General features: G+C 64.8%; 5 protein-coding genes across 5 annotated transcripts in view; 3 read left to right on the forward strand and 2 right to left on the reverse strand.

Moving 5' to 3' along the window:
- Positions 1-371: 371 nt before the first annotated feature.
- On the reverse strand, positions 372-915 carry EMIHUDRAFT_206154 (hypothetical protein; the record flags this gene model as incomplete). The annotated part of the gene is made up of 2 exons (XM_005777445.1): positions 372-416; positions 652-915. The coding sequence occupies 2 exons, from the start codon at positions 913-915 to the stop codon at positions 372-374; spliced, it is 309 nt and encodes a 102-aa protein (XP_005777502.1).
- A 486-nt stretch (positions 916-1401) lies between these two features.
- On the forward strand, positions 1402-6841 carry EMIHUDRAFT_100814 (hypothetical protein; the record flags this gene model as incomplete). The annotated part of the gene is made up of 3 exons (XM_005777446.1): positions 1402-4884; positions 5081-5266; positions 5561-6841. The coding sequence occupies 3 exons, from the start codon at positions 1402-1404 to the stop codon at positions 6839-6841; spliced, it is 4950 nt and encodes a 1649-aa protein (XP_005777503.1).
- A 308-nt stretch (positions 6842-7149) lies between these two features.
- Positions 7150-8080, forward strand: EMIHUDRAFT_435251 (hypothetical protein; the record flags this gene model as incomplete). The annotated part of the gene is made up of 2 exons (XM_005777447.1): positions 7150-7833; positions 7913-8080. Coding segments are annotated over exons 1-2 (837 nt in total), but the record flags the coding sequence as incomplete, so codon positions are not given.
- Positions 8081-8355: 275 nt separating this feature from the next.
- EMIHUDRAFT_54345 (hypothetical protein) lies at positions 8356-9039 on the reverse strand (the record flags this gene model as incomplete). The annotated part of the gene is made up of 1 exon (XM_005777448.1): positions 8356-9039. A coding segment is annotated over one exon (684 nt), but the record flags the coding sequence as incomplete, so codon positions are not given.
- A 9322-nt stretch (positions 9040-18361) lies between these two features.
- The window catches only part of EMIHUDRAFT_463457 (hypothetical protein), a gene marked incomplete at its 5' end in the record, with an annotated part of 2995 nt that continues 791 nt past the window's right edge, over positions 18362-20565 (forward strand). The window contains 9 exons of the mRNA XM_005777449.1: positions 18362-18783; positions 18974-19109; positions 19189-19226; positions 19334-19454; positions 19526-19588; positions 19883-19893; positions 19968-20015; positions 20149-20224; positions 20292-20524. Of these exons, the coding sequence (XP_005777506.1) occupies positions 18362-18783; positions 18974-19109; positions 19189-19226; positions 19334-19454; positions 19526-19588; positions 19883-19893; positions 19968-20015; positions 20149-20224; positions 20292-20524 (1148 nt within the window). The remainder of the gene's footprint in view (positions 18784-18973; positions 19110-19188; positions 19227-19333; positions 19455-19525; positions 19589-19882; positions 19894-19967; positions 20016-20148; positions 20225-20291; positions 20525-20565) is intronic.

Consider the following 20565-nt stretch of genomic DNA (forward strand, 5'->3'; position numbering starts at 1 on the left):
TGCGTCAAAAATAAATTCCGCGACTGGCTGGCCTTTCCCCGCCTTTGTTTGCGTCCACACGCGTTTGCACGCCTCGCTCCATCGGCCAAGACAAGTCGTGCCATCGGCATCGAACGTCGCCATCGGCATGGAACGATCGGCATTGCACGTCGGGACGCGCCGCTTCGGCGAGTGTAGGTCCCCCGTCGCAGCATGATGCAACATGCATGTCGGCTCATTCTGAGGTTGTGCCGGGGCGGCGTGCAGCTCCCTCTGGTGATGGCCAGCATTGACCACGTGCGCATGAAAAGGGAGAGTTCTCCTGCTTCTGAGACCCGACCTGCTCTGCAGCAGGTGGTGAGTGTCGCTGAGGGCGGAGCTGCTGCTGCCAGCTATGCGTATGCGGCACCAATGCCAATGAAGTGCGTCTTCTCTCCCTGGCGCGACGGCAACTCGCAGCAACGGCGGCGCTGGCGGGTCGCACGCAGAGATTCGCAAAGATTCGCCTACTTTGGCGATCGAGAAGACCAACCGATCTCCGAGATCAGCCGAGATACGAAGGACCCAAAGGCCGACCCGGCGGCGCCTCCGTGGCAGACCCCCCTCTTCTGAGCCACCATGCACGGAGACATGCGGTCGGTCGAATCGAAAAAAAGAAAATAAAAAGCGCACCTCCTCCCCCTCCCCCCTCTCGACAGCGACAGTATCCACGATCTCCTCGAGTATCGCCAGCGACTCGATCTCGTCTCTGTCTTTGATCCAGTCCCGCAGCTCGAGCGAGCTGATGTCAAACTCTCGGCACGTCGGGACGATGCGGCGCCAGACAGGGCGCGCAAGTGCGGCGCGGACTGCACGGAGCTTGAACCGAGCGGAGTAAGGGTCGCGCTCCGTCGCGTCGGACGTGTCCACGCGCGGAGACAAAGCACGAGCCGCCATTCCACGTGCCTTGCAGGGTACAGTGGGTTGGTTGGACCTACCCCTTCGGAATTTTCCGTTTGATACGCCGAATTCGGTCAATCGAAATCATTCCGAGCTCGCTTTTTGTGATTTTTGTCCATCAAGTTCGACTCTTACTCGCCGGTCGGGTGGTCTGTTGCCACCGCGGTTGGCGCCCTAGGTAGGCAGGTACCCAAAAGGCTCCGCAATCGATCAATCAATTTATGCGGCCCGATGGGGAGGAGCGGGGGAGGAGCGGGGCGGACTCGCCTGCGTGGATCGCGTCACACCAATCCTCGCTACCCAACGCGGGGGCCAAGGATATCGACCTCCCTCGAGAACAGCACGGAACCCGAAAAAGAAAACATGCGGCGCCGCCGCATTTGCGGAGAGCGTGTCAAGCCGAGGCCTTGTGCGTGGGTGCAGCGTCTCGGGCGCGTGGACAGTGCTCGCGTTTTTCGCAGCGCTGCCGGCCCTGACCGCCCCATGCTATCGCTACTACTGCCAGCACTTGCTTCCGTGAATGTGAGCCTCGACATTCTCATCTTTCAATCGGACTCGCGCTTCACGTCGGCCGAAACTTGCCTCGGCGAGTGGTTCAACGGCACGTGCTGGCATGAAGAACCCGCGAAGACGGTCGTGGCGGCGGCCTTGACGGCAGTGGCGGACTTCAACTCGCGAGACGGTGCCGCTCTGCCCGTGCTTGGGTCCTTGGAAGGATGCGACAAACAGCTCAGGTTTCGGCTGCTCGACAGCGGCAGCACAGCTGGCACGGCGGTCCAAGCGCTGGGAGACTTGTCTGGCACAGACGTGGTCATCGGAGCCGTCCGAAGCGCTGTCACCGCCACCACTGCGGCCATCACCGGCGCGCTCGACATCCCACAGATCTCGTACTGGAGCACCTCTACCGATCTGTCGGACATTATCCTGTATCCCCGCTTCATGAGGACTATCCCCTCGAGCCTTGCTCCCGCGAAGGGCCTCTGCTCCTTTTGGAAAGAGCTTGGGCTCTCGACCGTGGCTGTCCTCTATGCGCGAAGCACGTACGGCCGCGCCTACGAGGAAGCAGCGAAGGACGCCTGTCTTGGCCTTGGGTTGACGTTTGTGAGCAGAGATATCCGCAATATCCCCGACGTCCCCGACTTCTATGATGTCTCAATTTACCAGCAATCGATCCGTTCCGCTGTCACCAGCCTGAGCGAGAGCGGAGCCAAGGCAGTGCTAGTCCTTGCATCCAAGCCGGTACTCGAACTTATCGTAGAAGCTGCACTCGACACCGGCCTGCTCCGAGCTGGCGTGTCTTGGAGCTTCTCTGACAGCGTCGTGCCAGAGCAACTGGACTTTTTGAGCGAGAAGGCGCGTACCGCGCTCAACGGCAGCCTGAGTATCAAGGCGGTCGGTGCGACCGAGGGCAGCCTGCATTGGACCAAGTTCGCAAACGAGCGTTGGGCGAAGCTTCAGCCCGGAGACTTCAACCCGTTCCTACCTGCCGACTGGCAGATCCGCGGCGACTTCTTCAGCACCGTCGATCCACACACGAGTACAGTGCTACGCAACGGCGGTGTGTTTGCTTACGATGCTATCATAGCGGCAGGGCTGCTGGCGTGCAAGGTGGCCCCGACGGGCAATGTGCCGGCCTCGTTTGGCACGCAGTTCTGGGCGTCCAAGCAGAGCCTGTCCTTTGACGGCCTTACTGGGCGCGTGGAGTTCGACGAGAAGGGCGACAGGAGCAGCGCAAACGTTCACCTGTTCAACCTGCTCGACCAAGGCGGCTTCTCCGAGAAACGCGTAGCGCAATTCGGCAACGGCACGTGGACTTGGGACGGCGGATCGCGCGAGAGCAGCGGCGTAATCTTCAACTTCGGGAAGGTCGAACCGCCTTTTGACGCGTCGCCACCGCCGCCGCTCCCACCGCCACTGCCGCCGTCGCCCCCGCCGCCGCCCCCGCCGCCGCCGCCACCGCTGCTCCCACCGCCACTGCCGCCGTCGCCCCCGCCGCCGCCCCCGCCGCCGCCTCCGCCGCTACCACCGCTCGCATCGACATTGGCACTGAACGGCGAGGATAGTCTTCCTCTCCCCTATCTCCTGGGCATCATCAGCGTCGGTTTGATGCTGTGCATCGGTCTATTGCTGTACTGCTGCCTACCCGGCTGGCTTATACCGCCGCTATCGCGCATCGCCGCGTTCCACGGCACGAGACCATGGACGCTGCTCCGCAGGCGCATCTCACGGTGCGCTCCCGTGCGCTTCTGCGTAGGCTGCGCACGAGCGGTGCGGCGGGCGTGCAGCAGGGGTCGGACGACGCCGTTCTTGCGTCCTACCGCCACGCCTCGCGTTGTGTGGGAGCGGATCTGCCGCAGGGCCAACAAGGAGCCGGCCGAGGGCCCTCCCGACATCGAGCGGCGCCCGTTTGTCGAGCAGCGCCTGTGGGCCTCGGTGCTGGAGCAGAGGCTGTGGGGGACGGCCGCGCGCGAGGCTGCACAGCTTCGCGCGTGGCTCCACGAGACTCGGAACACGACGCCCTTCATCGAGGCGTGTGTCGAGAAGCTGCTCTCGAGGGGCGGGCCCGCGGCTTGCACGCTGCACCGCGGCTACAATGATGACGGCTGTGAGGATTCTCCAGACCTCGAGGCGCCGAGACTCATGAGGACGATCTCCGCGCCCCTCGTCGAGCAGTCCCGCGCGTCGCTGAAGATGAGGGACCTGCTTCGCTTCTGCCTCAACGAGCAGGGCGCGGGGGGGAGGATGTTGTGGGAGGAGTGGAGGGCTGCTCTCTGTGACCTCCGGTCAAAGGAGAAGCACCGCGACGCGTTCGTCCGCTGCGACTCTGCCTCGAGGCAAGCGCCAAGGAGCGCGATGGGGTCATCCGAGGCTGTGGCCCTCTACGGAGGGCGCGATGCCGCCGCCGAAGGTGCAGTCGGCCCAACAGCCCCCGCGTCCCGCCCGGGCGGGGGCCTCCCCCACACGAGCGGGAGCTGGTGGCCTCCTCTGCCGGTGCTCTACCAGCCCCCGATCTCGCAAGGGGGCGCGCAGGCGGGCAGCAGCCGCACTCTTCCCTCTGAACCCATCTCGGTGCACGAGTTCGCCTCCCTCCTGCTCTCGCCGTGCAACAGCGCCATCGAGCAGAGGAGCGCCCCGAAGGAGGACGCGACCGAGCCGCTCACCAGCTACTGGATCGCCTCTTCGCACAACAGCTTCCTCGAGGGCGACCAGCTCACCTCCGCCGTGTCTGCCGACATGTACCGCCGCATCCTGCTCTCGGGGACTCGCTGCCTCGAGATCGACTGCTGGGACCCCACCGCCTTTGGGCGGTGGTGGGGCCAGGGCCCGCGCGTCACTCACCGCATGCCGGGAGGGGTCCCTCTCCTCTGCGGAAGCGTCGCCTTCGGCGAGGTGGTCGCTGCGATCGCCGAGCACGCCTTCACCGCCAGCCCTCTCCCCGTGATCCTGAGCATCGAGATGCACTGCTCGGCGAAGCAGCAGAAGAGGATTGCCAAGGAGCTCATCAACACCCTCGGCGACCTGCTCTCGCGCAGCGACCGCGTCGAGAGCACGCCCCTCCGCGAGCTGCACCGGAAGGTCCTAATCAAGATGCGGCTCGATAAGGGAGGGGTGACCACGGACCCGCTCCTCCGCACCCTCGTCACGCTGCCCACGAGCTCCATTGGTTCGTCGCCGCCCGTGGAGGACGACAGCGGCAGGCGGCTCGGCCGCATGGCGAGCTGGAAGGTGCTCGGCGGCCGCTCCCTCCACCGGGGCGTCTGGGGCTGGCTCCGCGGCGTGCCTCGTGAGTGTCACTCAAAGCGCGACCGTGACAGCAGGGCCACGCAGAAATCCGAGTGGTCTCTCAGCTCGACCTGCTTGATCCGCGGCCCGTCGCCAGCGGAGGAACCGACGAGCGAGCTCTCGGGCGCCAGGGTGCCGCGCCGCGGTATCGTGAGCTTATCCGAGGAGCGGCTGGAGCGGCTGGTGAGCGAGCAGGGAGGATGGCTGCCCCTCACTGCCTCGCAGCTCGTGAGAACCTTCCCCTCTCCGACTCGGTGGCGGTCGAGCAACAACAATCCACTCGTGCGCGCCCGCCCCCTCGCTCTCATCACCTCACCTAAACCCGCATCCCATCTCGCTACCAGCGAAGCGAACACTGCCTCCCCCACCCCCGCCACAGGCGGCGTGGCGCGCGGGTGTGCAGATGGTGGCTCTGAACCTGCAGACGAACGACGCTCTCCTCGGTCTGCCGGTGCAGCTCCACGACGCCCTCTTTCGCGGAAGCGGCGGCTATGTACTCAAACCCGCGGCGCTCCGTGCGCCCGATCGGGCGATCGCGTCCCCGGTCCACTTGATGGCGCCCGAGGTGAGGACGGCGACGAGCTGGACCAACAGGAGCCCCTTGACCCCGACTCGCTTGCTCTTTGGCTCTGGCAGTGATCTTCTGTTGTCGTGTGAGAGCAGCCTCGGCCGCCGCTCGTCTTTGGAGAGCGAGCCCCTGCAGAGGGAGCCATCGCGACTCGGCAACTCCACGACAGGGAGGGGGAAGCTGTGGCCGCCGCCGCGGGAGGAGGTGCATCGGACGGAGCTGAAGGCGCGCGCTCGTGCCCGCCTCGCCGGCCCTCCCCCTCGTCAGCCCACCGAGCGACCCACCGCGCAGGTGCTCTCCCTGCACCAGCTCCCGACGCGGGACGAGTGCCGGCCCCTCCTCGGCGAGCCCCACCACCCCTTCGTCTCGCGCCTCAGCGACAGCCCCCGCCCGCCCAGCGGGGCCCGCGCCAGCGTGTCGTGCCCGCGCGTTTGCGTCGAGCTCCACGCCATCGACGGCTTCTGCGCCGTCGCGCGCGAGCCGCAGCCGCCGCCCGAGGCGCAGGGCGTGACTCGGCTCGTCACCGCGGTCGCGGAGGGCAACGGCCTCAACCCAACCTTTGACGAGACCTTCCACTGCCTCGCGGCCGAGCCTCACCAGACCATCCTCCGGGTGGTGGTGGAGGACGAGGGGCGGCTGGTGGCGTACGAGACGGCGATGCTCGGCTCCCTCCGCTGCGGCTACCGCTGCCTGCACCTGCGCTCACCAAGCGGCACCCAGATCGACTCGTGCTGCCTCCTCCTCCACATCTCCGTCTCCACCGAGCCAAACACCTACGGCACTGTTGATGAGCTGCGCAGCAGGGTGCAGTCGCAGCGCTCGCGCATCAGCCAGCAGAGCCGCGACATCCACCACTTAAGCGCAGAGCTCTCGCGGCTCGGAAGCCAGTCGTCGTCGCCGGTGCTGTCCCCCGCGCCGAGCTGTTTGAGCGCACGCTGGCCGTTGGAGCTAGCGCTGGATGCTGGGGTCAGTGGGGCTCGAGCTGGCCGGCCGTCGCCGATCGCGCTCCCTCCCGGCGCCACGCTGACAGTCGGTCGCGACGCGTCGAGCGGCGTTGCCCTGCTCCCGCGAATCGATGCGCAGCGCATCTCGCTCCAGCACGCCGTGCTCCACGTCGCCGCAGACGGTCGCAGCGTCCGGCTCGAGGATGTCTCGCGCAAGTATGGCTGCCGTGTGCAGCAGCCGGGTGGCGAGCCGGTCGTCCTGCAGTCTACAGCCGAGGAGGTTGCGAGCGCCCAGCTACGTGAGGGCAGCGTGCTAACCTTTGGGCAGCCCGACGCGGAGGACGAATTTCGCTACGTCCTTCGCGCTGCTTGCACCCTCAGCAAGGACAGTGATGACTCTAGCTGCGACGGCGATAACGAACGTGAGCAAGCTTCGCCGCCGCTGCCGCCGCCGCCTTCGCTGCCGCCGCCTTCGCTGCCGCCGCCTTCGCCGCGGGCCTTCTCCTCATCGCCCTTGGTGCCGCCCGAGCACCGGACCCGCCCCTCTGCCCCGAGGCCGCTCGCCTTTTACGCCGGCGCTGGCATCTCCCCCGCTTCGGCGCCACAGCAGCGCCGTTGCGTGCGCTAAAGAGGCAGGGAGTCGACAGCTCGACACGGGAGGGAGTTGGCCGAGCGGATCGCCAAGCGTGTGGAGTAATTTTCCAGCCGCGTTTTCTTTTCTGTGAAGTCTTTTCTCACATAAATAAATAGAGCAGACATCTCCAGGAGAGATGGGACGCACGAATTCTTTTCTCACTGTGCACATGCCAACTCCTCTTTTCTCAGACTTGGCCCAATTCTTTTTCTCCAACCTGTGTGCTGTGCGAGTGAGTTCTTTTTGTTGAATTCCTTTTCTCACTCCGATCCGCGAGGTGTGTGTGCCGCACGCCGGGCCCACAAGAATCGCACCATGCTGCAGATCATCCTGGCTCTCGGAGCGCTGCTCGCCCCGCACCCGGTGCTACGGAGCCGCCGAATCGCAGTCGGGATGAACGAGGCATCGCAAGCACCGCCGTCGCCTGTCGTCGTCTCAGTCGTCCTGCCCGAAGGCAAGGCTGCAGGTGACCTTCTGCTCATTCAGCCCCCACGCGGAGCCCAGTGCCAGGTAGTTGTGCCGGAAGGCGTCGCGCCGGGCCAGAGCTTCTCCGTGCAGCTCCCTCCCACGGTGAGCGCCGTCTCTTCGCCGCCGCCGCCGCCGCCGCCACCGCCACCGCCGCTGCCGCCACCGCCGCTGTCGCCGCCGCCAGCACTGGCCGAGCCTAGCCTGCTCGGTAACTTCGTCACACCCGAGACCAACCCGTACGTGACGAGCAAGGCGCGGCGTGTGCGCGCAAAGTTTGGGGACGACGCGGCGGGTTTTGTTGACCTGAGTGACTCGGGCGAGCGGGCCAAGCTGTCCCGCCTCGAGAGCGACCTCGCGCAATTCAAAGCTGAGCGTGGGCTGGCCGACAGGAGGCTGGCTGGCGGCGCCGCGGCTGAGCTGCAGGAGGAGGAGGAGGCGACGCCGCTCGCGCGCGTCATCAACACCCTCGGCACTGTGCTCACCTTCAACTTTTTCGTCATCATCCTGTTCTTTGCCTGGTGGGCCGCGCCGCGCCCCTCCCGCAGCTTGGCATACCCCCGCCCGTCCTGACGGCCTCGCGCCCGCCCCGTGCGCCAGGTTCCTCACCGGCGTCGGCCTCCAGTTTGGCGCGCACGACGAGGCGGTGATGAACACGTTTCGCACCGCGTGGGACCCGCTCATCCTGCCTCTCCTCTCGACGCACATGGCCCTCACCTTCCTCTCGGCGGGGCTCGAGAGGCTAGCCAAGCCGGCGGAGGAAGGGTATCACGCGAAAAGGAATCGACGCAAAGCATACAAAGGCTCGAGAGCCCCTCCTCGCCCATGTTGATGTAGAGCGAGGAACCGCCGCCCGAGATCCCGACGTCGAGCGTCGGCGGCGTCTCCTCCCCGTCGCCCACGACAAAGGGCAGCCGCGCGACGATCGCAGTGATGTCGTCCCGATAGTTGCCCTCCTCCTGCTTCCACCAAGCTGCCGCCATCTGAACCAGCTTCATGCACGCCTGCGAGGCGTTAACCGCCCCGCTCAGCAGCTCGGAGGCGACGATATCGCACGCCTCCTGCGAGTCGATGAACTCCCACACGCCGTCGCTCGCCACGATGATGAAGCGGTCGCCGTCAGCCTTCTTGTCGTTCGCCGGCGCCGGGGTTATCTCGAACTTGCGGATCTTTGGGTCGCAGATGACGCCAAACTTTTTGACCTCGCCGTCGCCGATCGAGCGCGACATGGCGAGCCCCACCGCGCCATTTGCCCATACCCGCGCCGGCACGCCCGGCCGGCCGCCGCCCGAGACGACGCCGCCGCACTTCTCGATCCGCTTCTTCTCCTTTGGGTCGTCCGGCTTGCAGTCCTCAGACAGGTCGCGCGCGCGGATGCTGCCCTTTGAGGAGTAGCCGAGCACCGCGCGGCTGTCGCCGGAGCAGGCGGTCCAGAGGGTGCGGCCCTGAAGGTAGACGATGATTGAGGTGCAGCCGCACATCAGCGCGAACCGCCCCTCCGCCTTGCGCAGCACTGAGCGGTCCACGTCGCAGACCGCCTTCTCCAACGTCGCCTCCGTGCTCGCGCGCAGGTCGCCTTTTTCCTGCAGAGCGGTGGGGATCTTGCGCATGCAGTACTCTGCGACCTTTTCACCGCCACTGCCGTGCCCGTCGAATACACAGAAGAGTGCCTCGTTCTGCGACCCGTTGAACGGGTGGTGCACCACGCCCCTGTCCTGGTTGATCTTTGCGATGCCCTTGCCATTGCGGCCGGGGCTGAGGCCGTGGCGCGTGGCGTTGCCGAGGGTGGCGGAGAGCGCCCCCGACGAGAGTCCCGTCTGCTCGTCGCGCGGCGAGTTCAGCTGATCAGGCGCGTAGGCGACCGAGAGGCGCGATGCCTGCCGGGTGGAGCGCGGGGTGAGAGGGTGCTCGGCCGACGAGTGGTGGGAGAGGCGACAGCGCGAGAGAGGGCGCAAACTCGAGCCATCGGGCGAGAACACTGCAACCTCATAGCGAGAGGGGTGTGTTGCGATAGTGTGCGGCGTGGAAGCTCCATCTTTGTGAGGCGTTGTGCATGACGTGGTTGCAAATACCTTTGGCCCCCCGCCGTCGTCGTCCTGGGAGACCGGTCGCGACTTGGGCTCCACCGGAGTGGAGCGCTCGAGCGGCTTTTGCTTCGGCGCACCGGGCGCCGGCCGCTCCTCCGGCTTGGCAGCCGCGGCAAAGCAGCAACAGAGCGACTTCATGTCGCGCCTCGACGTCGTCCGTCCGTCGCCGATCCGGAGCTTTTATTCCACAGGACGCATGCGGGCACGCAACCTCTTTTTCAGTGTTGGTAAATGCTGACGGGGAGTTTCAGTCTCTCTCTCTCTCTCTCTCTCTCTCTCTCTCTCTCTCTCTCTCTCTCTCTCTCTCTCTCTCTCTCTCTCTCTCTCTCTCTCTCTCTCCCCCCCCCCCCCACACACACACACACACACGCACGCACACACTCAAACAAAGAAACAAACAGTAGGGGTAGGGGACGTTTTTGAGTAACCGTGTCGCAGCCCCCAGGATAACATCGATGCGGCCACATCACCGTGGATTACCGCTTCCCATCTGAACAGCGAAGCGGTCAAGCACGCTGCACGGGGGAGGGAAGGCTGAGTGCTGCATGTTTTGCCTCTTACGATCAACTGAGCCCTGGTCTGACAGCCTGACAACAACCCCCGGACAGCGCCTGACAGCGCCCGACAGCCTGACAGCGCTGACAGCACTTTTTCCGACAGCCTGAAGAAAAAAAACATACACCAGACATTTTTCTCTTTCCTGGTTGACTCCCCTTAAATTTCTTTTTCTCGCGATGTCCACCCCGCCGCGCCGCCGCTCGCGCCGCCTCGCCTCCGCCCCCCCCACCGCCGCTCCGTCGCCAAGCCTGCCGCCGCCCACCCGCCTCCTCGACCTCCCCACGGACCTCCTCGTGCGCGCCATCTCTCGCTGCGACCCCGCCGACATCGCTCGCGTCGCAGCCGTCTCGCTTCTCTTCCACGCCTCGCTGGCGCTGGAGGGCATCCGCTTGCGGGCGCAAGAGTGCGGCTACGAGCTGCCGGCGCTGCCAGAGGGCGAGAGCTGCGCCGTGCGGTGGCTGTGCTATTCGGCCTTTCTATGCGAGTCCAACCCGCCGGCGAGGGCGGCGGCAGGCCAGTATCACAGCCTCTTCATTGACGGCGAGGGGCGGCTCTCGTCGTGCGGCTCTACGCCGTCCTACTTGCAAGAGCTACTGGGCCACGGCGAGGGCGTGACGCGGCTCAACACGCCGACCCGCCTCCCGTCTTCTCTCCGTGCCATGAGTGTGTCGGCTGGAGCCGCACACAGCCTCGCCCTCACCGGCGGAGAGGTCTGGAGCTGGGGCAGCGGCAGCTCTGGCCGGTTGGGCCACGGCGATGAGCAGCACCAGTGGCAGCCACAGAAGATCGAGGCGTTGGCGGGCCAGAGTGTCGTCGCCGTTTCGGCAGGAGTGAGCCACAGCCTCGCCCTCACCACCGACAGCGCCGTCTGGAGCTGGGGCAATGGTTTGTTCGGCCAGCTGGGCCACGGCGACACGCAGCAGCTGTCACAGCTGCTGCCCAAGAAGGTCGAGACCTTGGCTGGCCAGCGCGTCGTCGCTGTGTCGGCTGGAGATAGTCACAGCCTCGCCCGCACCGCCGACGGCGCCGTCTGGAGCTGGGGCTTGGGAGGCTTTGGCCTGGGCCACGGCTACCAGCATTTCCAGCTGCTGCCGAAGAAGGTCGAGGCCTTTGCTGATCAGCGTGTCGTCGCCGTGTCGGCTGGAGGGATGCGCAGCCTCGCCCTCACCGCCGACGGCGCCGTCTGGAGCTGGGGCTGGGGAGGCTTTGGCGGCCTGGGCCACGGCGACGAGCAGGACCAGCTGCTGCCAAAGAAGATCGAGGCCTTTGTCGGCCAGCGCGTCGTCGCTGTCTCGGCTGGAGCCAGCCACAGCCTCGCCCTCACCGCCGACGGCGCCGTCTGGAGCTGGGGCGAGGCAGCCGAGGGCCAGCTGGGCCACGGCGACACGCAGAGGCAGCTGCTGCCGAAGAAGGTCGAGGCCTTTGCTGGCCGGCGCGTCGTCGCCGTCTCGGCTGGAACCAGCCACAGCCTCGCCCGCACCGCCGACGGCGCCGTCTTCACGTGGGGCAAGGGCGAAGACGGCTGCCTAGGCCACGGAGAGGACTTGTCGAACCAGCTGCTGCCCAAGATGGTCGAGGCGTGGGCGCCGGGGCGGTGAGTAGGCAAGGCGTGAGTGCGAGGCGGCGAGGAGCCGAGCAGGAGCACTAGCCGTGGGCTTCAAACAAAACACAACCCCGGAAGACGCACAAGCACAGACAGTCGAGAAAGGGATAGACAGCAACGACAGTCAGAAGTCAGCGCTGGTCCGTGGGCTTCACCGCTGGCGACACGCTACGAGCTTTTGAGAGCTTGTGAGCCGCGAGCTTGCGAGTTTGCTCTCTTGCGGCGTTGCTCCGGCGTTGCGCGTGGCCGCTCGTGCCGTTCCCGTTGCCGGTTGAGGACAGAAGAGGGACTCGGGTTGTCCCAGGAAAAGAAAGCGCAGGTCACGCCTCACCGCTCACGCCTCACGCCTCAAGGCTCCCACCAACCTGCTCAGCAAACAGCAAGTCCCACACCCGCCTCCTCGGTAGGCCCTCGAAGCAGCACGATGCTTCGCCCGGATCGCCTCGCAGCAGTCGCGCCTCCTGCGGCCTCTCGCTGTCCGGCACATGTCCGGTGAGGCGAGGCCCATGACGCGCTTCGTTCAGGCGATAGTCCACGCCCTGAGGCCCCCGCGAGCAGTGCAAACATCCATCGCTTCCATGCCTCGAGGAGCGATATACCGGTTGTCACCCGTCGTCATAGACGCCGAACGAAAACGCCTCTCAGTCTCCTCGAGATTGAGATTGGGTTTGAGGCTTGGAAAATGAATGTTTTAGTGGACCATATCCCCCCCTAGGACGGTGGTGGACTGTGTGGTGTGGAGAACTCTGGAGATGCGAGAGAGAGAAATTTTACCAGATGCCAAAGCCACACGACACAAGGTCGTGCACAGGGCGGGGAGCGGGGGACACATGTTCCTAAATCCCATCTCGACTCAGAGTTTGACTGTCTCATTGAATTATAATATACCTCCCACTCTGCGCGCGGACAAAGCATGTCAGGACTGTCAGGACAGGTGCGGGAGGTCCACAAACCAGGTTACAAATTCAGTGATCAGCACTGCCCTCCGCTCTTCCACGCGTCAGCTCGACCCTGCTCCGATGATAGCTCGCGGCCTAAATGTGCGGCGAGCCAAGCAGATGCCAGCGATGCTCCACAGGCTCATGAGTGTCAACACGGATGCACGCCGGACTTGATCCGGCACGTTGACGAGCCGTAGAGGGCCGGCTTCCGGGTAGGCGTCCGGCCAATCGCATGCACAAAGCAGAAAAATGGGAGGCCAGACGATGAAAGAACCAGCGGCGTCGCGCGCGGCCGACGAGGCAATCGCCACGCTAGCTCGACGCACCAAGCTTTGGAGGTCTGGCTGGTTGCTCGAGCGCGCGAGGCGCTCGCCACGTCGGATGCTAATGGCAAGACTGCTAGGAGTCCAGGCAAGCAGGTATGAACAGGCAAGCATGAAGAAGATGCCTTGGGTGAATGTCGAGGTCTCTCGAAACCATGCGCTGAGGCCCAAACAAAAGCAAAACGCAGGGAGCAACAACAAGAGGAGGTTGGAGTACAGTGTAGTTGAGCCACTGACTCGTTGCAACACCTGCTCCTTGAGTTGTGTTCGTACCATGTGATTGAATGCGTCCAACCCATCGGTCCCACCTCGCAAATAGATGGCACCGATTGCGGCATAGATCTCGTCGCGGTCAGTTGCACTATAACAACCAGCCACTCTCACGTCAAACGACTCCAGGCAGCGTTGTAGAGCTATCCGCTGAAGTGCCATGGAGGCTCCAAAGAGGGTGACGCAAACGATGCAGAGGAAGTAGAGTACAAAAGAGAGTGCTGCCAATATTGGCACCGTGAATTGCCAGTAATCATCACCCACCAAGACTCTCTCTCCAGTTGGACCGTGCATCGATCCTGTCAGGTCGCCACGGTATAAAAGCATCATAGACAGCAAAATCACGCCAATTCCCACCGCGACTGCTGCCATCATCACACCAAAGACGACGGCGCTGCGTAGCGGCAGGAAAGTCACTGGCCTGTTCGGATGGATCGCTCTGTACATTGCGAGTTCGTAGACGCACCAGAGGCGGCTGAAGTAGTGCTCGTCCCAGAGCACAACCAGCTGAGAGGACATTGCGACGAACCCAGCCAGGTGCCGGATGCCCTGGGTCTTCAGAGCTTGGTTTGTCTGGTGGATGCAAGCCGCGTCAACAAAGTATGACCGCCGTCGCTGCGCCGCCAGCCAAACAAACACTGACGCGGTGGCGGCTATCAAGCCAGCGACGTACTCGTGACAGGATGCGATGAGAACGATCGGGTTCTCAGCCACCACCCGTGTTCGGACGTTTCCGGGGAGTTCGATTGCAGGTGAGCCATCAGCAGGCTGGCGACAATACCGACGACCAGTGGCGCAAGCCCGACCTCGTGCAGAGCGAGAGCCATCCACTTGCTCCAACCCTCCGACCGCCACGCGTGCGAGCAGAAGGAGTCGATGGCACAGACAGGGCGCGACCGCTCATAGAGACGTTCTCGGTCCTCACGGTCCAGCTTATCCGGCAGCTTGGCGAAAACATTGTTGAAAGGAGAAGAAAGTGTGCTGGCGATGCTGACGCCTCTCTGGAGCTCTTGCGGCGGATGGAGCGTGCTGGCTGCAGCGATGTACTTGGAAACGTTCACCGCCTGCGCTACGGCGGACTCGCTGGACTGCAACGACGCCGGCGAGGTATATCTCTCGTGCATCCTGGCCGGTTCTTGGGTCTGGCTAATGCGGAAGCGCAGAGTCCTGCTAATGCAGGCGCGGCTTCGTACACCCTTCCTTGCAGCGAGCCCCCCTTTAACCCTTTTGCTTCATAAGGGTCCTGAGGACCAAATCTCGATATATCTCCAGTCGTAGCGGTGGAACTTTAAAACGGCTCGGTAAATATTTACATATATGAGAGGATTACGGCACAGTGTCGTTTGAGTCGACAGTAACTCTCCCACAGCCCACGTAACTCCGTCTTTTTCAGGCACCCGGAGCCCGCCGCAGCCGCTTCTACGCCGGCGAAGCACCATCAAGCTGCTGTACGGCCCCGGCATCGCCTCCCCTGGCTTAGCTCTCAGTCAAGATATTGTGCACATGGGTGGCCTCTACAATATACTCACTGACACTGAACCTCCCAGAGCTCGTCCCGGTCCGTCACGGCCATCCTCGTCCTCCGGCGGGCCCCCGGCCGCGGCGCGGTGCGGCGGCGTCACAAATCCGACCACAGAGCACCGGGACGCGGTCGGGCGATCTGAGGCCCAGGTAGGCGAATGCATTGCCCATCCAGGGCTATCACCTGGACCTATCAACAGGCGCCTGCGGCGCCGTGCTCAGGAGTTGGTTTTCACTCGCTCGAAATGTGTACGTAAAAGGGTTAACCCACCCGCGCTAGGACCTAGGTCTCGGGCGGCGAAGGGGTCACACACATCCGACGACCTCGGGAACTAGCCGGGGCAGTCGGAGAAGGGGCAACTCCGTGCACTGACGGTCGGCCGCCAGAAACCACGTGCGTGGATCGCGTCTGCAGCGCGTCACACCAATCCTCGCTACCCAACGCGGCCAAAGGATATCCACCTCGAGAACCTCGAGAACCTCGAGAGGCGCGGTGCGGCGCCACACAGGTGGACGTGTGCGGTCCTGGATCAGGATTCCGCGGAGATTTTTCCGGTGCATATGCCTTCAGCTCTCGGCAAATGTCTTCAACTCTCTGGGACCGGCCCCAGCTTCGGCTGAGGGCTGACAAGCTGCCGAGCCCAAATCACTTGAGAGCCGTCGCTCGATCGAGAGACACGAGTGACGAGACACGGAGCGCAGAGAGAATAACTTTTTCGAGTGGCACCTCGCTGCGCGACATCCAAGATCCAACGAGCGCCGATCCAGTGCAGTCCGCCCAGAGCGGCACAATCTCGCTCCGGGTCGGCGCGCGCGCGCGCGGTCGCGCGTTTCTCATCACTCATCTGGGCGCAGAGTAAGACCGAACAGCAGCGCCGCCGCGAGCTGGGCGGCGGGAACCTGCTTCACGATCCCGTAGTGCGCGGGGAAGGAGGGGTCGAAGCCGACGGCCCCCACCTTTGCAGCCAAGTAGACGGCGCCCAAGCCCTTGAGGCCCTTGGAGATGGTGCGGCACGCCTGAGGCAACGGTCGGTGATGACTCCTCCACACACAGGAGTTGATATGCGCACGGGGCAACAGGCGACCTTCGCAACTCCACGTCCAAAGTCAAGAGCCGCACGGCAGCTGGAGAGCAAGGCCCCAGTGCTTTTTTTTTCCCTCCCTCCCTCCCTCCCCCCCCCCCCCCTCTCTCTCTCTCTGTGTCTGTGTGTGTGTGCATGCGTGTGCATGCGAGTGGTGCGTGTGGTCCACGCCTCGTCGGCGCGCAGCTTGCCGCTCTCGGCCGCCTCCTTGAGGTTGAAGGACGAGGCGGCGGCGAGCAGCGTCCACGCGGCGAAGGCGCGCGAGCAGCGCCGTCCGGTCCACGAGGGGACGACGGCGAGCGGGAAGGTGCCTAATCAGTATTCACTACTTATTAATTATCAACTAGTCCACGAGGGGACGACGGCGAGCGGGAAGGTGCCTACGCGGCGGCGCGGCTCTCTCTCTCTCTCTCTCGCGCGCGTGTGGTTGTCGTTTGTCTTGCAATGCTGGCGGGGGCGAGCCTGCGAACGGGTTCCGGGAGGCTGCGAGGAAAGGTCCGGGAAAGGAAGGGGCGTTCTACCAACGGTGCACCGAGCGCAGTCGCGGTGAAGGCGAGGAAGGAGACGGAGAGGAGCGAATACTTGACGATGACCTGTTCATTACGAGTCATCATGATTAGCTGCTCGTAATGAGGAGAGGAGACGCGAGTACTTGGCGATGACCTATTGATGACTAGCCCGTTCAGAGGCAACTTGGCGGGAGAGAGGAGCCGGAAGCGCGTGACGAAGGCCGGGTCGTCCGCGCGAGCAGGGCCTATTAATTATTTTTCATAGGGATTACTATATGAACTACTATTATTAAGGCCGGCTCGTCTGCGCCAGCAGGACCTACTCGTGACTGGTTCGCTCCGCGGTCACGAGGGGAAGGAGTGACCGCCTCGCCGTCCTCTATCGGCTCGAGCCCAAACTGACGAGCGACTGGGCGACGCCGTCCGCCACACGCCCCGGCCACGACAGCGGCTTCCGGCGCGCCTGCGCCGGAGGAGAAGTGTCGGGGAGAGGGGCGGCGGCCTCCCGCACAGCCCCCTCCGGGGAGGAGCTGTTGTCGAGATCGTGGGAGATGCGCCGAGATGCGCCGAGATGCGCCGAGATGCGCCGCGCCTCCTCGGGGAGGGAGCGGGCCCAGACGGCGGCGCTCAGCGCGGCGGTCGAGCCTTAGGGAGAGGGGGGGGGGGGGTGAGGGGGGGAGGGGGGCGCGGAAGCGCCGGGGCGTGCCGCTGTGTGCTGCTGGGATGGTACTGAGTGTGTCGCTCTCGTGCCGCTGTGTGCTGCTGAGGATAGCCGCGCTGCCGAGCGTGTCGCTGCGTGTGCTGCTGGGGCGGTAGCCGATGACGCTGGGCTGGCAGCGCACCGTACGCGCCCAACAGTGCGGCGCGCTGCAGGCCGGAGTAGGACTGGTGCGAGACGAGCGGAGAGGAGCCTGCGCCATGAACACGAGATATGGGGAGATACGGGGAGATATGGGGAAGATGGGGAGATATGGGGAGAGGAGCCTGCGCCATGAACTCAGGGCGGGGGCAGCCATGTGTTGAGGGCATGCATCGGTGGAGGCGGGCTGTGCATTCGGAGCATCGTTCGAAAGCAGGGGTCCGCAGGGGCGGTTGTCAGCATCTCGGGAGCGGTGCCGGGGATCTGCGTGATCAGAGGTGCGAAGCCGACCCAGAGAAGGCTACCGAGCCCGGCGGCGACGAGGGCGAGGTTGATCCTGCGGCACGTGGGTGACCCGAGCCGCTCCCAGGAGTCTGCGGACGCCGTCGCAAGCGTGCTGTAGCAGCTTGCGATCAGGGGCAGGGCCGATAGCACACTGGTCCGAGCAAAGACGCCGTGCGTGGAGCTGGGCATCATCGCACCGAGCGGCTGGTTGGAGCGGATCGTCGTGAAGACGACGGTGGTCCAGGCGGCGCCGGTCGCAAGGCCCACCGCGCCAAACAGCGGCTGCAGGAGCCGCGGCGGCTTGTCGAGTGGCTTCTTGGCGGCCAAGAGATTCTCCTCGTTTCTGCGTGTCGCTGAGAGGAGCTGCCGACTTCCGGGAGCGTGCATCGCAGTGCAAGCGACGGCGAGGAGAAGCACCTGCATTTTGCCATCCTGGTGAACTCAACGGTTACGAAAAAGAATTTTCATCACGCACAACACCACACCCCTCTCCCTTTAAAATCCCTGTGTGGTGGCGGCGTGCCGTTCTCCCATCCCTCCCTTGGGTTGTGTGTTTTCTTTCTTTCTTTCTTTACCCCTCTCCCTTGGGTTGTCTGTTTTCTTTCTTTCTTTCTTTCTTTACACCCCTCTCCTTAAAATCCCTGTGTGGTATTGTGGTGGCGGCGTGCCGTTCTCCCATCCCTCCTTTGGGCTGTCTGTTTTCTTTCTTTCTTTCTTTTACTGGGCGGGCCCACAAGCCTCCTCGCCTCCTCCCTTTGGCCCCGTAGAACTCCAACCCAGAGTTGTGCCTCCCGCGTTTGTAGCCTGGCGTTTGTGGTTTGTGCCGCGTCCCGTGCCCCCTAGTTCATTTTAATTAACCCAGAGTTGGAGAGGGTTTTCAAAACCGCAAAAGGCATTGCGTTCATTTCCGTAAAAAACACGTCATCGCAAACCCTGTCACCCCCCCCAGCCGCTTAAACTGAAAAAGAGAAAAATCGGCCGCCAGCATCGCGGGTGCCATCGCGGGCTTTCATGGCTCTGTGCCGCCACACCAGTTCCCTGTCTCTCTTCCTGCTCCTCTCCGCTGCCGCAGCGCTGGCTGTGACGCCAGCCGCGCCGAGAGGAGCGCTGCGCCCTGCAGTATCTCGCCCGAGGCTGCGCCACTTCGGCCAGAGGTCGGAGGTGCTGGTGCTCAGCGCCGATCCACCCGCACAGCGTGGAGCCGTGCGCTCAGGCGCAGCCGTGCGCTCGGCTGCAACCGGTGCGCTCCTCCCGATCTGGCTCGCCGTCTTTGTGCAAATGGTGGGCGTGGGCATCAACTTATCGACGTTGCCGCTCTTCGTCCTCTCGCTGGGCGGCACGCCCCTCCAGCTGGCCTCTGTCGTCTCCGCCTTCTCGGGGGCGCAGATGCTCGGAGGGCCACTCCTCGTCCGCGTCTCTGGCCGCGTTGGCAGGTTCGAGCACACGCCACGCCGGCTGTCAGCAGCCACACACACACACACACACACACACACACACACACACACACACACACACACACACACACACACACTCCAGCTATCCTACCCCTCACCCCTCCTCCCTCCTCCCTCCACCCTTCACCCTCCTCCCTCCTCCCTCCTCCCTCCTCCCTCACCATCGCAGGCTCGCGGTCCTCCGCTGCTGCCTCGCCGGGAACGCCCTCGCCGCCCTCCTCACGTCAGTCGCGCCAGGCTACCGCTGCGTCGCCCTCTGCCGCGTGCTCGCCGGACTGTTCGCTGCGAGCGTGCCGGTGGCACAGGCGGCGGATGTACTTTGGATGTACCTCGGCTGTACCTCGGCTCTATCTCGGCTCTATCTCGAGCGTGCCGGTGGCGCAGGTGGCGGTGACCGACGTGGTACCGGCCGGCGCAGCCACGTCGCAGGCTCTCTCTCTCTCTCTCGCTTGGGAGACGCGTCCACGACATGTCCACGACACGTCCACGACACGTCCACGACACGTCCACGACACGTCCCTCCCCACACGTCGCAGGCCCTCTCTCGCGTTGGCTCTGCCGCCTCCGCCGGAATCATCGCCGGCCCTGCGATCGGAGGCGTCCTCGGGCTGGCGGCGCGCCACTTGCTCGGCGTGCCGCCGCACCGCGAGGCTTGCGGGCTGTCCTCGCCGCCTCCGCCCCCCCAGGATGTCGCGAGGTGGTGGCATGCCGTCTAGCGTAGGCGCGGGCAGTCTTCGCCGCCTCCGCTTGCCTCGCCGCCCTCGTGCTGCTCGCGACGATGCGGGTGAGGCTGGCGCCGCCGCCGGGCGCGGCAGGCGGACCGGGCGCGGCGGCGGGGGGGGAGGCGGGGGGAGAGGCGAGAGGGGAGGCGGCGAGGGGGGAGGCGAGGGGGGAGGCGGCGAGGGGGGAGGCGGCGAGGGGGGAGGCGAGGGGGGAGGCGGCGAGGGGGGAGGCGATGTTGGAGTCGGCCGCCTCGCCGCCTCCAGCAGTTGCTGCAGGGGGGCGCGGCGGGAGGGAAGGTTTGGGGCGCGGCGAGGCAGCTACTGCTGGCGAGGCTGGCCCGCGCCCCTCCTCTCAGCTGCTCGTCCGGTGCGCGCCGCTGGTTTGGGGTGCGGAGTTTGGCGGGACGCGTGTCCATGACACGTCCGGGAGTTGGCCGGCAGGTGGACGGCGCTGGTGACGGGTCTCGCGGTCGTCGTGACCATCACGACGTCTCACTTGCGCGCAGCAGCTCCTGTCGGCTGGTGGCACTTCTCGAGGAGGGCCGGCGCTGACTGAGTAGGTACGCCGTCATTGCGCAGCAGTTCCTAGACAGTTCCTAGACACTTCCTAGACACTTCCTAGGTACGCCGTCTTTGCGCAGCAGTTCCTCGGCTACGGCCAGCCGCAGCTGTCCGCCACCCAGTCGGGCGGCGCGGCGGTCGCGCTGCTGCCGCCGCTCGCTCCGTGTGAGCCTGGCAGTCACCATCGTGCTTTGGGTCTCGAAGGTGGCGCTACTGATGCAGCTGCTTCTGCTCCCGCGGCTGATGAGTGCCATCGGCGAGGCTCGGTCGTGCGCCGCTGGACTCGTCGTCCTCGCCGCCGCCCTCGCCTCCAGCGCGCGCGTCCGCACTCTGCCGCTGCACGCTTTGCTCTTCCTCGCGGCGCGCGCGGGCTTGGCGGTGGCGGAGACGGCGAACGTGGCCCTCACCGCTCGCCACTCGCGGCCGGCGGAGCGCGGGCGAAGACTCCTCTCCCTCCGCTTGCCCCACTCCCCCCCCC

This window comes from Emiliania huxleyi (genome assembly GCF_000372725.1).
Source record: "Emiliania huxleyi CCMP1516 unplaced genomic scaffold EMIHUscaffold_26, whole genome shotgun sequence".
NCBI classification, from domain to species: Eukaryota; Haptophyta; order Isochrysidales; family Noelaerhabdaceae; genus Emiliania; species Emiliania huxleyi.